This window comes from Bradysia coprophila, chromosome X (assembly GCF_014529535.1).
Source record: "Bradysia coprophila strain Holo2 chromosome X, BU_Bcop_v1, whole genome shotgun sequence".
In the NCBI taxonomy this organism is placed as follows: domain Eukaryota; kingdom Metazoa; phylum Arthropoda; class Insecta; order Diptera; family Sciaridae; genus Bradysia; species Bradysia coprophila.
The window spans coordinates 2,119,910-2,135,818 of NC_050737.1; the positions used below are offsets into that span (position 1 = coordinate 2,119,910).

Here is a 15,909-nt window from a genome sequence, read left to right on the forward strand (position 1 = left end):
TGAACCGCTCCTGCCAGGTTTACTTTTACTCTGCCGTGCCTTGAAAAATGAAACAAAGCTCCTGAAAAACCATATACAATCAGTAAAAAATCCTCTGAAAATCCCCAGGGTATTTTGGAAAATCCTTTGTCAACGAAATATACAAATATATGCCCCATGCTCAGGCCCCTTTTCCATCCCGTTTAGTTCCAGCGAATACGGATATTCGCTTAAAAAATTTCTTGTAGACTGAATGCGAAGTTTTTGAAGCCTTTTGTAAATAAAATGACTTACGTCAAGGCAGCTGCCTTGCCTGGGTTCAAAAGGCTGAAAATCTTAAAATACTATTAAAGTTTTACGATCAGTAAGTGAACGACTAGAAAATAAAGCAAAACAGGATGGTAGAGACGAACATGACCTTTGGAAAGTGTATACTGCATTGTACTTCTTAGATGATGGAAATTTTTAATTGCTTGTCATATCCGAACATTTTTATGTTTCATATGAAAAATAAACTTTAAGACAAAAAAAAAACTCATCGGCAAATGTACCGGCAAATTCAAACTGTACCTACGAATGTTGAAAATGTTCTTACCCTTGCTGCTGGGCTTCCCAAACCATTCATCTAAATTATAAGCATTGTACATGACACCAAATTTTCGTCACCAGTCAGAAAACGGAGCAGATTCATTTTCTTCTTCTGACTGACCTATCTTTATTCCTTTAACATTTGTATGAAATGACAGCGAGTGTACCATAATACATTGTATTCGATTTGTAAACATTTTACATTCTATTCATTCGCAAATTGCAATGTTGCACACACAACCAAACAGATGAGAAAGATTCGTTCTACAAAACGTATTCACTGACAGATTCGTTGAAGATTTCATTGTAGTTACTTATATAGTGCATTTCGTTCAACAGTCTTTTTCTCTTGGTTGTACATGTTTCGAACCAATCAACGACATAGCAACGACAATCATTTGACAGTTGATAAGGAAAAAAAAACTGAATTTATTATGAAAGTGCGGGTTCCACGAGAATTTAATAATAAAACGACACTGATTCTGGCTTTCGTTTAGCTGCCACAGCATTTTTCGTTCGATTTCGATTCTAAAAAAAGATCAATCGATTCGCGAGACCGGAAACTCAAGATACTGTTTTCGTTTGATGTTGATCTAGTAAATGTGTTATTAAGAATGTAAGGTAGGGCGAGAAATATCGATCTTTTTATACATAATTAACCTACAACGAATTTGTATTGAAAAATGTTCGAATTCAATTGAAAATTTCGTGCTTTTAGTCAAACCAATCCGATAATGTTGAACTAATGGCATAGCGACTGACAAATCTCGCCCGATTGCAATGGTTTTGAGTACAGAATGGTCACAAGTTGAAGTGATTGATCTGGTCAACGATGGCAATGGACTTGGTTTCATGTTGGTAGGTGGCAAGAGTACTGGTGTTGTCATCAAGGCATTGATACCCGGTGGTGTAGCCGAACGAGATGGACGATTGAATTGTGGAGATCATGTCCTACAAATCGGAGATGTGAATCTACGAGGATTTTGTTCGGAACAGGTAGCTACCGTTCTCCGACAAAGCGGAACACAAGTTCGTATCATTGTTGCTAGACCTGTCGAACCGACTGCTCCAGATTATCAAACACTTGCTAGCCATGCACCCATCATACCAACAAAACTATTAACTGATCCCGAAGAATTGGAACGACAGCTAATTCAAACAGCAGCATTCACTGGTTCGTTTATTGCTGCTACCATAACCGACCAGTTAATATCGCCGCATAGTGCTGATGTTTCAATCGTTGATGGGATATTATCCCAACGGAACAGTATGGCATTGGTGTCACCGTGTTCGTTAAATATTCCCTCGATAGTAACAAATTATATGGATCTGCCGGAAACGGAAACATATGAAGTGGAACTGCGCAAAAATGTTTACGGACTGGGCATTACAGTGGCTGGTTATGTGTGCGAAGAGGAAGATCTCTCTGGCATATTTGTGAAGAGTATCATCGAAGGAAGTGCAGCGGAAACGAGTCAGAAAATTCAAATAAACGACCGAATCGTTGCTGTAGATGGTCGATCACTTTCTGGCGTTACCAATCATCAAGCAGTTGAAATTTTACGGAACACAGATATTCGGGTTAAATTAACATTGGAACGGTTCCTACGCGGAAGAAAGTACGAACATCTACAAGTGGCCTTAACGGACGCGAAGGAAAGTCGACATCAATCTCTACCACCAAGTCCATCTATTGCAACATTAACATGGGTATGAAGTCGATCTCCTTTGTCCTTCCGAGTATATAGTCAGCCAATAAAACAATTTCCCGTTTTCAGGTACCTGCAAAATCAGACATTGAATCGTTGGTTACGGAAGACAGTGGAGATTGTCAAATTGACATTGAACTTGAATCCCATACCACCATCGATTCAAATATATTCGGCCACGAAAACGGTAACGGTGATAGTGAGTTCAACAGTTCGAAGGAAACAACACCAACACCAACACCAAGCATCGATTCGATGACAGCTGCATGGGTGCAAGAATATCCAGCAAGTAAAATCCTTGTAGCCGAATTCAATAAACTGGCAGGACTGGGAATCAGTTTGGAGGGAACAGTGGACGTTGAAGATGGCATTGAAAAACGGCCGCATCATTTCATTCGATCGATACTTGACGATGGACCAGTTGGACTACTAGTAAGTTATATCTCAATGTTGTTGTTAGTTAGTGGTACTTTTTGTCGGGTCTAACCATTTGCAAATCTTATTGTGGTGACTGGTTTAATAACCGAAAGATTAGACGTCGGGAAAATAACAAGGTTTTTGGATCGGTGTAAAAATTCCGTTTGATTTTTTCATAACCTGGGTGTGAAGTGTCATTTTTACGTCTGGGCGCACGATTGAAATTGGTTCTAAACCAAATAGTTCTGATTCATCTTCATTAATGTTACAGATTTCAAGACATTTAATTACGAACACTTTCATGCACCGAGATGAGCCGAAGAACTCTCAAGATTGAATTTTGCTGGAAATCAGTGTAAGAGATGAAGATTTAATAAATTATCTAGCAAGAGCGGTCACTGATTTTATAATGTCTTACTCGAGTCGTACTTAGATTTATCACGGTATAAATTCAGACAGATAAGAAAATTGAAAATTACATTTCATTGTTAGGCTAATTGAGATTTTCTTGCGATTTCGACCTGGCTGAGTGGAACGCCTATGCCAAATAGAAAACGTGAAGCAAAAACACCTTTTATTTTCTTGCGGCCAGAAAATGCGTCATTAAAAACCTGTTTTTCGCATTTTCTGGGCGCAAGACAACAAAGCACCGTGTCTCACTGTCGCCTTCGGCTCGAAATACAACCTTCCCAGCACTGCTTCGAGATACTCAAGGATTTTTTGTAACGATCACTAGTGAATGAGATGACTCTCTGCTCTAACAAAAGTCCTACAGATTTCAAGCAATTTCAAAACGAAATTTCGTTCATCACGGGACTCGTCATGGATTTGCGATCGGAATGAAGGAAGATTGTAGTTTTATCGTTCCATTGGTTCAACGGAAACTGATTGTATTCCCAGGGCGAGAGTTTAGTTTTCTTTTGTTAACGGTAGTCGTAACGGTATTGTATTTGAAGCGTTTCGTTACTTTGTTTTCTGCCTCACAACCGATTTTAAACCTTTCTCACTCACTTCAGTCGAAAATTGCTCCCAATTCGTGATTTTCAAGCAACCCAATTTCTCAAAACGAATTAATTTATTGAAAAATTTGAAATAGAGGAAATTTAATGATAAACCAAAAAAGTGTAAAAAATAAATCGGCAAAATTCAGTTCATAACCGTAATACGACTAGTATCCGTGCATTTCCAGCAAATCTTCACTGCAATCGCTACAGTAGCTCCATGGAATATGATGAATACACCGCTCGCTGTCCGAATCCGTTTCATTCCATTTCATGGCAATCATCATCTGCCTTAACATATCTTCTTCTCTAGTGTCGTACCGTTGGTTCGTTCGAAACGTATCGTAACCTTCGTATCCGCTTAAACCATTCTTCCACGTAACGGCAAAATGATCCGGAAACTCGTTGACCAATTTCGTTTGGATCTGATTGCTAAGATCTTTAAACAACATCGGAGCACATCTGGCATGAATATCGTTTTTGGCATTCGTTTCGGTCGGATTCCAATACAGAGTCCATGTACCGTGACCATTACCTTTGGATATGTGATCTCTGATGCAATGGTATGTGAATGAAGCAAATACATTGTTAACGGGAATGTTATCTTTGTTTAATTGCGCCCATTTGACTGAACCTTCTGTTGGATCCATTATGGAAAGTTCGGACTCGAATTCCTGACGAAGTTTATGCACAAATTGCTGATATTTCGGAACGTCCAAAGTCTCTCGATTTTGATATTTAAACGAAAAAATCCATTCTCCACCCATGATACAGGAACAAAGGCTGACGATTGTTGGTAGATTTTCGGTGAAGGTGACGTGTAAGGTTAATGTATATAATTAGATGTCCTTATCGGTAGTAACTAAAGTTTGTGTCCAGCACTATATTTTCGAAGGTTTTAGCTTTAAAAATGTACAAATTCGCAGATGCTTGATGCTTTGCCGACTGTACGTACAAGACTGATGCGGTGTCGTAATTTATGTCTACTTCGTTACTTTGTTCTTAAAAAGAGGGGATGAAGAGCCGTCGTATCTCCCTGCCTATAGGAAATGTTTTAGCGTCCATTGATTTGATATTCAATTAACGTTTTCGACTCAACGATCAATTTGTTGACAATTTTCGTCTCTTTAATATTTTAGGGTAGCCTCAAGCCAGGTGACGAAATCCTACAAGTGAACGAACACAAACTGCAAGGTTTGAAGCATACGGATGTCGTTAAAATTCTGAAGGAACTGCCGAATGAAGTAAAAATGATATGTGCTCGTGGGCCGAACGCACCGACTGTGATAAATACTTCACAAAATGTGGAAGCTTTCGAAAGTAGAAGTATATTACCCGGTGGTCATATGTCCTTGCAAGGCCTGTTACTAACTAAAGCTCAATCAGAAAGTTCAATATATACATCGAGTACAGCTACGATAACCGATCAACAACGATCCAAATCCGTTGAACAAGTGTCCGGATTAGCATTATGGAGCAGTGAGGTGGTGTACATTGATATTGAGAAAACGGAGCGCGGTTTCGGGTTTTCTATACTCGACTATCAAGATCCATTGGATCCGGAAGGAACGGTTATTGTTGTGCGTGGCTTAATATCTGGTGGTGCGGCTGAAACGACGTGTTTACTATTTCCGGGTGACAGGCTGATATCGGTTGCTGAACACAATCTACAGGGTCTGACGTTAGATGAATCGGTGGCAATATTGAAAGGTATGCCACTTGGCATGGTTCGCATTGGTTTGTGCAGGCCACTATCTTCATCGGATGAAAATAACATTGCATCGCCAGAAACACCCACATAACCAAGCGCAATTGAAATATTTTTTGAATTGGATATCTAAGATATAATATTTGGATCGAAGATTTACTCGCAACTGTAACATAATAACAAACTGAATCGAATTTGAATTTGTGTCCGGTTTACCTGAATTTAATTAAGTGCGACAATACGCCGCACAAATGGTAGAGTTATATTCGAGAGGTGAAAGGCTGGCGCCCCTTACGAATAACTTATGAAAAATGCTGAACTGTCAAGCCCAAACAGTAAGTAACTTTTTTGTTATAGTTTTGGTGAGATCACAGGCTTTCTTAAATTCGAAAGAAAAAATTTAAAATTTTCATTAGGGTCCAAGGAGACTTTCCCATTTTCTATGAAAGTCCTTTGAGGCTATCCTAACGACACAAGTAATTGTGTTATTTTATACGTGAATCCCAAGAGAAGCCTAAGGCTACATGTAAAATACCGTTGAGATTCAACAATCAAGATTTTTCGTACGTCAGTTTTGAAATACTAAAACATTTGTATTTTCATGTGTCGGTGCCAAAAATGAGGGAGTTTTGAGATTTTTCTCTGGTTTTCGACATGAAATTTTTTTTGAGTATCTGTTTTGGACGATTGTTTTTAGGCAATTTCGCGAGCTGTAGCCCGAACGAAGTGACACAAATAACTATTGTTGGAGCAGAATTAAAAACATTTCGTTATTTTTACAGCATTTCAGTACTGTTAAACTGAAATTTAACAGATTATGTTAGTGAAATTCAGACATGAATCTGCTTCTGTTGTTTTTAGATAGTCCACTGATACAAACAAAATTTGCTAATACGGATTTTTACGGTTTTACCAATGCTCTATAAGGACTTTTCTTTGCACAAACGGACTAGCTGAAAAACAGATGAAGCAAGTTCATGTCTTAATTTCATTGACGTCATCTGTACTCTAATTACATGAAAACTACGGAAAAACTTACCGCCTCACTATTTCAACGATCTCCAATCTACATACAAATTCTTGGAATAATCAAATTTTTTTATGACGTTGCAAGAAACGGTGTGCACTTATTACGTTTTAGATAAAAAGCGAAAATTTCACCACTAATGAAAATTGTTGAACAAGTTGTTTGGCCCGGTGTTATTCGGCATGTTTTCATCGCTATTTAACGGTCACCTTTCGAATACAACTTTTTCTTTTGTAATGTAATGTAATGGACACGAGCTACCAAATTCAGTGATCATTGAATCTCGTTTTTGATTTTTGTTTTAAAAAGTTTGATCTATACCACAAGACTAAATTGCCATACTCATACCAAAAAGTGACAATAGAGTTCTCTAAAAAAAATGTGTAAATTTAAGAAATTTTTAAACAAAATAATTTGGCAATCCATTTGACTTTAAAAAAGTGATCTAAATTTGGGCCATTTATTTATTTTATAACAAATTAACAGAACTCTAAGCCCAACGATTTTTTTTATAATTTTAAAATTTGAAATTCGATAGAGTCGAAAGTCGAAAAAGAGCGGTTACCTACTTTAAGCCATGTTATGTATAGCAACAAATATAGTCGTAAGTCGTTAGATGCTAATTTTCCAAAATTATCATTTTTTTATTGTCCACTAATTAGGCTAAGAACAATTGTAGGTAGTTAACTGAACAATAATTTTTTATGTTCTTCGTTTAAGCTTGACAGTATTGATATTATGATTTTCTTTGCCATCATGCACATTGCATGGCTGTTAATTGAATAATCTTCTGCCTATAAGTATTACGTTTGTAAAATTATTTCAATTGAAAAAGTTTCCGTCTTTTCATTTGAATGAGTCGACATTTACGGAGTTTTAATTATCCTCATCGTTGTCTGTTTCGATCATCATTGAATGATGTCTTTCAGGGCCTATTTGTAGGGAAATAATTTATTTGAATTTTTATAATTTACTTACATTTATGTACAGTCGGTAACAATCTAAAACCGGTTAATATTAGAAATTTGAAAAATTGTGAAAAAAATGTGAAAATTAGCGAAATTTGAAAGTTTGGAGAATTTTACTCTCGAAAATAGGCTCTGCCCTGAACCAGTTTCAGCACATCAAAGCAAAGGTTAAACGATCCCGATCTATAAATTTAACACACAACTACGAATAGTTCATCAAATCCTCTGAGATTATTTTTAGAAATCATCCTGGTTTATCCTACACCAGGATTCTCAATAAACTATTATTCCCAGTAAGCGGCAGGCATTAATTTAGACATCGAAAATTTAACTGTTAATTTGTATAATTGTCTAATTGAAGGCCTAGATTCTGAAATAATAGGTAGAAATGCCTTCATTTAACTTGCTCATTGACAGATATTACCAACAATAATAAACAATGGTCGGATACATTTGTTAACAATTACATAAACTTAAGGTTCCCATATAGTTAGCCGAGAAAATGCATGCTTTGAAGTTAAGGGTCGAAAAAAATCTTCAACTGGAGTAGTAAAAAGGCTGTTCACCTTGACCTTTACATTTCCATCATGCGATGGGAATAAAGAGACAGTCTTGGCACTCACAAGACAAAGGGGATTTTTTCGGTATTTAAAACTTACTTGGAAGCACGCTTCTTTCCACGCCTTTTAACAATAAAATTAGTTCCAATGCAATTAGTTTAATGCCGGTACTATTAAAAACACCGTTTAAAGCTAAAGGTTTCTTTAAAAAAAACTTGAGACGCGCATTCACACACAGTTTTATATGTAGTCCATTCACTACATTCAATTTTCAATAGAAAAAGGAAATATTACAATAAATTTACACCATTTACTAGTTCCTATAATTGCAATAATATTTACAATTCGTTGAAAAGCTTTTGCAAATTCACCATAAAAAAGAACAATAACCAAGAAAGATTGAGTTGTAGACAGCCGTGAGGTTATTAGTTAATTAAACCGAGGTTATTACCTAATATGTCGCTAACGAATAAGCCACATAAATAGCACTATAAGCAAGTCTCGAAGCAAGTTATACATTTTAGAAAGTAAATAAACAATCGAGTGCAGAATATCCTAGCTTTTTTCCAATTCATCTGAATTAATTACGCAATCTTCCAATCTTCCACATTTAAAAAAAAAGGAAATTCTTTTAGCTCTCAAAATATATGAAAATTAAATGCATTTTTGAAATCGACACATCAAAATTCAATGTAGAAAGCATTTAGTCTAACAAATATAGCATATCACTATAAATTAATTTTAATTGTCACATCTTTTATTGGGATCCCAAAGCTACACTAAAACAACATGATATCATTTCTCAATGAATTTTTAACAAAATGAAACATTTAAATTCTATTATACGAAAAAGAAAAAAAAAAATTATTAATTATATCAATCAATGTTTCAATTTTAGCTGCAAATTTTAATGATACACTACCACAAAAATAAATATTTAACTAGAAAATATCAAAAACAAAAAGGTGATTATTGTGTTATCATTTTTAAGAACTACATTCTTATAAAGTAATAGGTTAACTTAAAAAATAAAATAAAAACTTCACACAAACATTTTATGATTGCCTTGTTAAGTCGACCAATTAAAACTTATATTTATATAGAATTATAAAAAACAAACAAAGATGATAAAATAAATAAAATTAAAAAAAATTATGCTTAAGCTGAAAGCTACTGTAGAGAAAGAATAAGAAGAACTAATAATTCAATTATAAAAACAAACAAAAAAAAAACTAATAAAATTCCAAAGAAAAATAAACTATTGTAAATTAGAAATTGATTGGAAGTTTTTTTTTTCATTTTTACAGGTAGGATCAACTAAATTTGTGTCTAATTTTTAATCAGATGTTTTACCAAATAGTCCTCTCAAACATTTCAACCACAAGCAGATTGATTGTTTGAGTATGTACCAGTGTAATTGGTAAACAACGGAAGTAAACTGAAAGACACAAGTTCATTTGACATTAACTGTATTTTTTATTCAATTTAGAATGAATCCAAGTTCAATGCGCTTAAAGTGCGTCGGAATAAAACAGCAGCTACATGTTCATCCACCAGATCTTTATTTACTTCGGCCTTTTCGCAGTCGCTATCAAAAGAGAAGAAAAACTAAAACAATGAACTACAGAGTTGGTTGTGTGAGATTAGAAAGTGTATGTATCAGAAGAAAACATTCATAGACAATTCAGCAAGAATAACGAAAAATTATTTAGTGATATAATAAACGTAAGTGTCTTTAGTCAGGGTAATTTGGAGCAAGTCTACATATGCAATTTACTAAAGTGATAGTGATTTTCACCAATAATTATAATTTGACGCGAAACCAGGATATTAAACCAAACTAACTTCTTCATAAACTTAGCTCGTCCCGGACTTTATGATTATCTAGCTGAGACTTTTTGATTCTTCTCTAGCCTTAGACTAAACAGATAACTATTTATTCTAAGCTTCTAACTGACTTCTTCACAAAAACTTACTATCCCATCACCTCAATAAAGAATCACGCACCATCAGACAAATGCCAATTTAATTCACCTCAACAGATTCACATCATTTTTAAATTTAAGTTGAATTTAAAGGTTGACATGGTTGATGTCCATATAAAAATCAGACATAAAGTTATATCCAGGCCCTAATCTTTTACAAACTCCTGACATCTATTTATATAATCCTAGAATCTAGTACCTCGATTGTATAAAGTTTAGCGAAGTGTTTAAAGCATTAAACATTAAATTTGTTATTTTTAGTTTTTAGCATGAATTTTACTGTATGAGCAATACTGGGCTGAGAAATTTGTGAAAAATGTAAAACGCAAAAGTAAAAGTTCCTAAATGGAACAGTTCACCAGTTAAAATGTTAGATCTTCAATAACAACTATCGGCAACGACGAGAAAAATAATGAGCTCTAGTGAATCGTTGAAAATGGCGAGGAAATATTATTTTGCACCAATTTTCCAAAATTGTGCTGCTGTTGATAATGACTTTAATTTAAAACAAACTCAATTCCAATTCTCATAATTTGCAAACACATAGCGAATTTCCGTGAGAAGTTAGAATATCCGTGACTGTAACGAATTGGAAACGTATCCGGAACGTAGAACTGGAGAAATTAGATTTTAACCGGTCAACAAAATTTCGATTTGATTAATAGATTATAAAAGGGCAGAATTTTGAAATTTCTTGATAGTTGTCGATTTCTGGACCCTTGAATCAGTTCGTTATTGAGACAAAAATGAGACTATTTTTTGTGGTAATAGTAACAGTTGTAGCAACTGCGTTGGCCCAACGAGAAAATTATGGTAAACATTATTTTGCTTGACCTTAATTGCGTGAAAACTTTTGTTTCTTGCACTTTCAGAAACTCTAAAAACGCCAAGTGTGGTGCCTGATATTGCACCTCTCGACAATGTGCCTGATATTGCACCTCTCGACGACCAGCCACCATACGCATCATACCGAAGTAGTTTGAACGAAGATGCGAATGTACGACGACGACAGATGTTTGACGGTGATGGCTTTTTTTCTGGTGGTTGGCTATTCTAATTTTATTAGAGGTTCTTAGTACTGATAAAAGTGATTATCCCGAAAATAAAAATGTTTTACACTTCCTGCAATCATTGCCTTTGTTAGCCGATACAATCACAGCCTACACACATTGTACAAATTCAGATGGTACACTTCAACAAGTTGGATACTATTCAAAATTAGGATCAGAATAATATATTTGAACAACAAACTTACTTGAAATAATCCCCGGAAACAGTTTTTAAAGTGGGTTCGGTTGCTAAATAAATTGCTGTTTGTGAGCCTTGTGCAGGGCTCTTCATTAGCAACCACATCCATGGATACGTTATTACTTTAGCGCACATTGCATTCATAATGGGTGAACTAAGAGAGTGCGCTTTTATAGAAACTTCAATGACAAAACTGTGTTACAAAACTTGAACTAACTTTCTTAAATGACCAGTTCCTCTGACCAGACCAGGCGTGTACACATTCACTGTAACATTAGTGTCTAAAAATTTAAATTAAAAATGTTATTTCTCCAATGAACTGCATCCCAGTCAAACCTTTAAGTTCTCTAGCCAGATGTCTCGATGCCAGTAGAACACACAGTTTAGAATGGGCGAATGCGTCTCGATGATGGTAAGCTGGTGCCCATTGGCCAGTGTTAAGTGGATCGTCAATATCTATTTTTCCAGACGTATAAGCATGAGCCGAGACATTAATTATGCGACCATTGACTGCATTTTTCAACAACGGTAGCAATAAACTGCTCAACAAGAAGTGCGCTAAATAATTCACTTGCAAATGACTCTCAAAACGATCAACCGTTTTATCGTATTTATTGAATATAGTGCCGGCATTATTAATTAAAACATCGACTTTCTCAAAGTCTTTTGTTACTGATTTGGCGAACCGTTTTACACAATCGAATGACCTCAAATCCAGATATCGTATTTCTACACAGGCGGATGGCTGTTGCTTCTTCACCAATTCCATCACGTCTTGTGCCTTTTTCATATCCTTTGCTCCAACGATTACATGAGCTCCCCTCGCACAAAGCTCTTTCGTTATCTCGAATCCGATGCCTGAACCTGATTGTGGTAAGTGAATTACGTTACGATACACGTACTAATTGTAACAAAAAGGAAACAAGTACCGCCAGTGATTATGACTGTTTGACCATTAATATGATTCGTTGATGGACTATTTTGGCCGCCCATAAAATTTCTGTATGAATGATTCGTTCAATTTGATATGCACTCTTTTAATCAAACCAAAAATTTACCTGACAGTCATAGCTACACCAACAATAATTGCAACAATAATCGGCCACCAACTTTCAAATGGATCAGCATTCGTTAGGCGTGATTTCAGTTCGTCCATTTGTAGCAATAATTAAGTCAATGTTTTATATTAAGTTACCGTATTAATTTTGACTGACCCAGGCACTGCAGTGTCGTTCGTTTCCGAAATGATTTTGTTTGAACGCTTCACTTGTATCTCTGCTGTATGATATAAATATACGAATTCGTTTTCTCCGGATATTCAATTAAGATTTTTTTCTCTACGTTGTAGTGCATCTACCATAAGCAGACACATTTTTAGCCCCGTCCGAAGTACTGGGGGCTTATAAGATTAATATGCCGTTTGTAACACGTCGAATTGGAAGCAGACAGTAAGGGCAAAGCATTTGGTTATGTTCATAGATAACGAATCCGCAATAAAAAAAATGTCCGTCCGTCCGTCCGTCAAAATTCTTTTTTTCCCCGATTGGTATCGACAAAAGTAAGGTCAAGTTCGAAAATGGGCATGGTAGGGTCAGCCCTTCCAGAGCTAGGGCCCTATAGGTGTTTTTCAGTCTTTGGACGATATCTACCGAAATACGCACGCAATAGCTGCTTGTGATATATCAAATGAAAGGTATTGACGACTAGAACAAAGTTGCTGAACATTGTTTTTGGGTAAGATACAACGCGGGCTTGTTGGGAAAGCTCAAAGGTCGTTACTCGGCCCTAAGTGTTTTTTGCACATAAATCGAGTAAATCTCATCCGATTTTGCTAGATTTAGTTTTTTATGGAAGGTAATTGAATACCGCAAAGAACGTGGCGAAAAAATTTGGGTCCTTGGACTAAGGCCGCTACTCGGCCCTAAGTGATTTTTGCACATAAATCGAGTAAATCTCATTCGATTTTGCTAGTTTTTGTTTCATTTGAGAGATAATTGAATGCCGAATAGAATGATGGCAAAAAAGTTTCAAATTTGGGCTCTTGGACTAAGGCCGCTACTCGGCCCTAAGTGTTTTTTGCACATAAATCGAGTAAATCTCATTCGATTTTGCTAGTTTTTGTTTCATTTGAGAGATAATTGAATGCCGAATAGAATGATGGCAAAAAAGTTTCAAATTTGGGCCCTTGGACTAAGGCCGCTACTCGGCCCTAAGTGTTTTTTGCACATAAAGCGAGTAAATATCATCCTATTTTGCTAATTTTTGTTTTATTTGAGAGGTAATTGAATACCCAATAGAAAGTTGGCAAAAAATTTTGGGTTTCTAAAATAATGTCGTAAATTGTTGGTTTTATTTTAGAGGTACTTCGTACGGGCTTTCGTAATTGCGCTATGCGCAATTTTAAAAATGAACACTTTCAGTAAATTTGACCATGCCCAACTTGACTTGCATTTTGGTAACAGACGCATTAGAGGGTTGTAGACGTATTAGGGTTGCGGGCGTATTACGGCTACGGACGTATTATGGTCACGGACGAAATAGGATTACGGGTCGTACGGGGCTAAGTCGCAGCAAACGCTCCGTCTGTTCTGAGCCCTTGTTTATTTCAATTTCATTTTAACCATTTTTATGTGGATTACGTTCTGACTTTTATTAATAATATTTGGACAGCCAGCGTAGGAATGGGAGAAGTGTAAGGGAATCATACATTTACGTGAGTAAGTTCAGTAAATCAAAGTCGATAAGCTTTCATTCATGAAAGATATTTGAAAGGTAAGGACCTGTAGGTGGGTAAGGTCAGACAGGACTGTAACTTTCGTAATTAATTCAATTATTTCCGCTATAAGTTGTTGTTACAGTTATAAATAACGTAACATGCATAAAATGAGCCTGATGTCCCAAATCACAAACGTTTTACGAATCATCATATTTAGATTCGGTAACTAAATCTGTAGTATCGTTTCATTAGTTTAATTCGTTGCTTAAATTCTTGTTAATAACAGACGACTAGTGGTTAGGCATGTTCGATAATTCATTCGACTGATAAAATATCGATAATGCGATTATCAGTCGATATTTATCGACTATCGATAAAGCATGCGATTGATAAAGCAATCGATTGTAATTGTATCGATTATTTGGAAATTGTATCATCGATTGATGATATTTTTTAATGACCATGCCTAAGTGGTTTCCAAAAGGTTGATACTTTTTATAGAAAACAATCGAATGATGATAGAGAATATGTCACAGAATATCTTACCAAGGGATAATTTTAGATGTTGTTCCTACCGAGCTGACAAAAAAGATCAAATTTAATGGTTGAATATATTCGAAGGGCGACTTCAGCACTTGGGATGTGTGTACCTAGTATATATAATGATAACAGTTAACTTCGACTCAATTATTTCCAATAGAGCAGCAGCAACAACAGAAAATATACTGAAAGGCCGGTTTCGCTTGCATCAATTCATCCTAGTCCACCTGATGAATAAATCATAAGATGATTGTGATTAGTCAATTTCGTTTATTTTCCTATTGCTGTCTATGGAAAAATAGAAATTCAGAAAATAGAAACGAACGAATATTCAATCTATATCACTCAAACCGCTATTTTTTGAACGAATCTTGGCTCACATCTAAATTATGATGAAGTTAGTTTCGAATTTTGTTGAAGCAAAATTTGTGTGTGAGCCTCTTCACAAACTTTTTACGAAAAACCAGACGTAAAAATAACTTATGACAAACGGTATAAGAGCTTCGCTTTAACTTTTGTTTTCGCATATAAATGAATTTCAATTAATTTAGAAATAATCTAAACGAAACGATTCAAATTTCAAGTTAAGTTCGTCAAGTAAAACAAAAGTTCGGTTTTACGTTATAGCGCTTACTATGCTTCGTCTTGTTTGTTAAGACGACTGTTTTATGTTTCATCTTTTCTGATTTTGCGTCAATAGGCAGGTGCGTGGATGATGACTCCACTTTTGATGATAATGTCAAGGTAAATATAGTGAGGAGATAATGCCATTCAGACGCGCGGCCTAGCACGTAAGTTCGATGCCAATGACATCTTTTTTTTTAAATGGTTGACTACGATTTACTTGTATTTCACAAAAATATTGTCGCTACCTCACAACAGATGGCCTGACTTTCTCTTCCATTTTTTGCGTTCAATGAAGGGATGAGATGGCGTTTGTATCGAACTTTCATGCCACCGCACATCTGATTCGGTTATATATGGCATTACCTCCTCACTATATTTACCTTGGATAATGTGACGATATATATTACAAAATATAACCTACTGTGATGATTACCGGTGCGTGTGCTTTATATGTAAATCGGAGTTGTTGTGTCACCGAGCATCTGATAAAACACCGGTTGGCGTTGACTCTCAAACAGCACACATCCTTGGTCTCGTGAGGGAAAAGTGTTTGGTTGATTGTATATTTTAAAATGTAGATAACGGGAAGGGTGAAGGGGTTACACATTCTGAAAACAATCCTCCCTAATTATTTTGCTCGATTGATTTAATAATTTCGCAATATTTTTGGCTTACACCATGACACCAAGGTTTCTATATTGGGCTACCTGTAGCTACTTTGAAGCTAAAATTAAATTTCATCATAAAATCCTTCGAAAGACAATTTGATCTTAGGTGCTATCTGTAATGTATCTAAACCAGTATGACATTTTCTTACTTTAAAGCAGACTTATATC

At 35.7% G+C, this 15,909-nt stretch overlaps 2 protein-coding genes and 1 long non-coding RNA gene across 3 annotated transcripts; 2 read left to right on the forward strand and 1 right to left on the reverse strand.

The window, feature by feature from the left end:
- Positions 1-766: 766 nt before the first annotated feature.
- On the forward strand, positions 767-5,685 carry LOC119081943 (patj homolog). The gene is made up of 4 exons (XM_037191211.1): positions 767-1,188; positions 1,286-2,277; positions 2,346-2,708; positions 4,834-5,685. The coding sequence occupies exons 2-4, from the start codon at positions 1,348-1,350 to the stop codon at positions 5,494-5,496; spliced, it is 1,956 nt and encodes a 651-aa protein (XP_037047106.1). The 5' UTR covers positions 767-1,188; positions 1,286-1,347; the 3' UTR covers positions 5,497-5,685.
- A 3,732-nt stretch (positions 5,686-9,417) lies between these two features.
- LOC119082518 (retinol dehydrogenase 13) lies at positions 9,418-12,528 on the reverse strand. The gene is made up of 6 exons (XM_037192035.1): positions 12,249-12,528; positions 12,120-12,190; positions 11,527-12,054; positions 11,408-11,471; positions 11,198-11,344; positions 9,418-9,545 (listed from the first exon to the last, which is right to left on the reverse strand). The coding sequence occupies exons 1-6, from the start codon at positions 12,344-12,346 to the stop codon at positions 9,443-9,445; spliced, it is 1,011 nt and encodes a 336-aa protein (XP_037047930.1). The 5' UTR covers positions 12,347-12,528; the 3' UTR covers positions 9,418-9,442.
- On the forward strand, positions 10,620-11,045 carry LOC119082940. Its single transcript, XR_005088750.1, has 2 exons — positions 10,620-10,755; positions 10,815-11,045. It is a non-coding gene; the product is annotated as an uncharacterized LOC119082940 (long non-coding RNA).
- Positions 12,529-15,909: the final 3,381 nt, after the last annotated feature.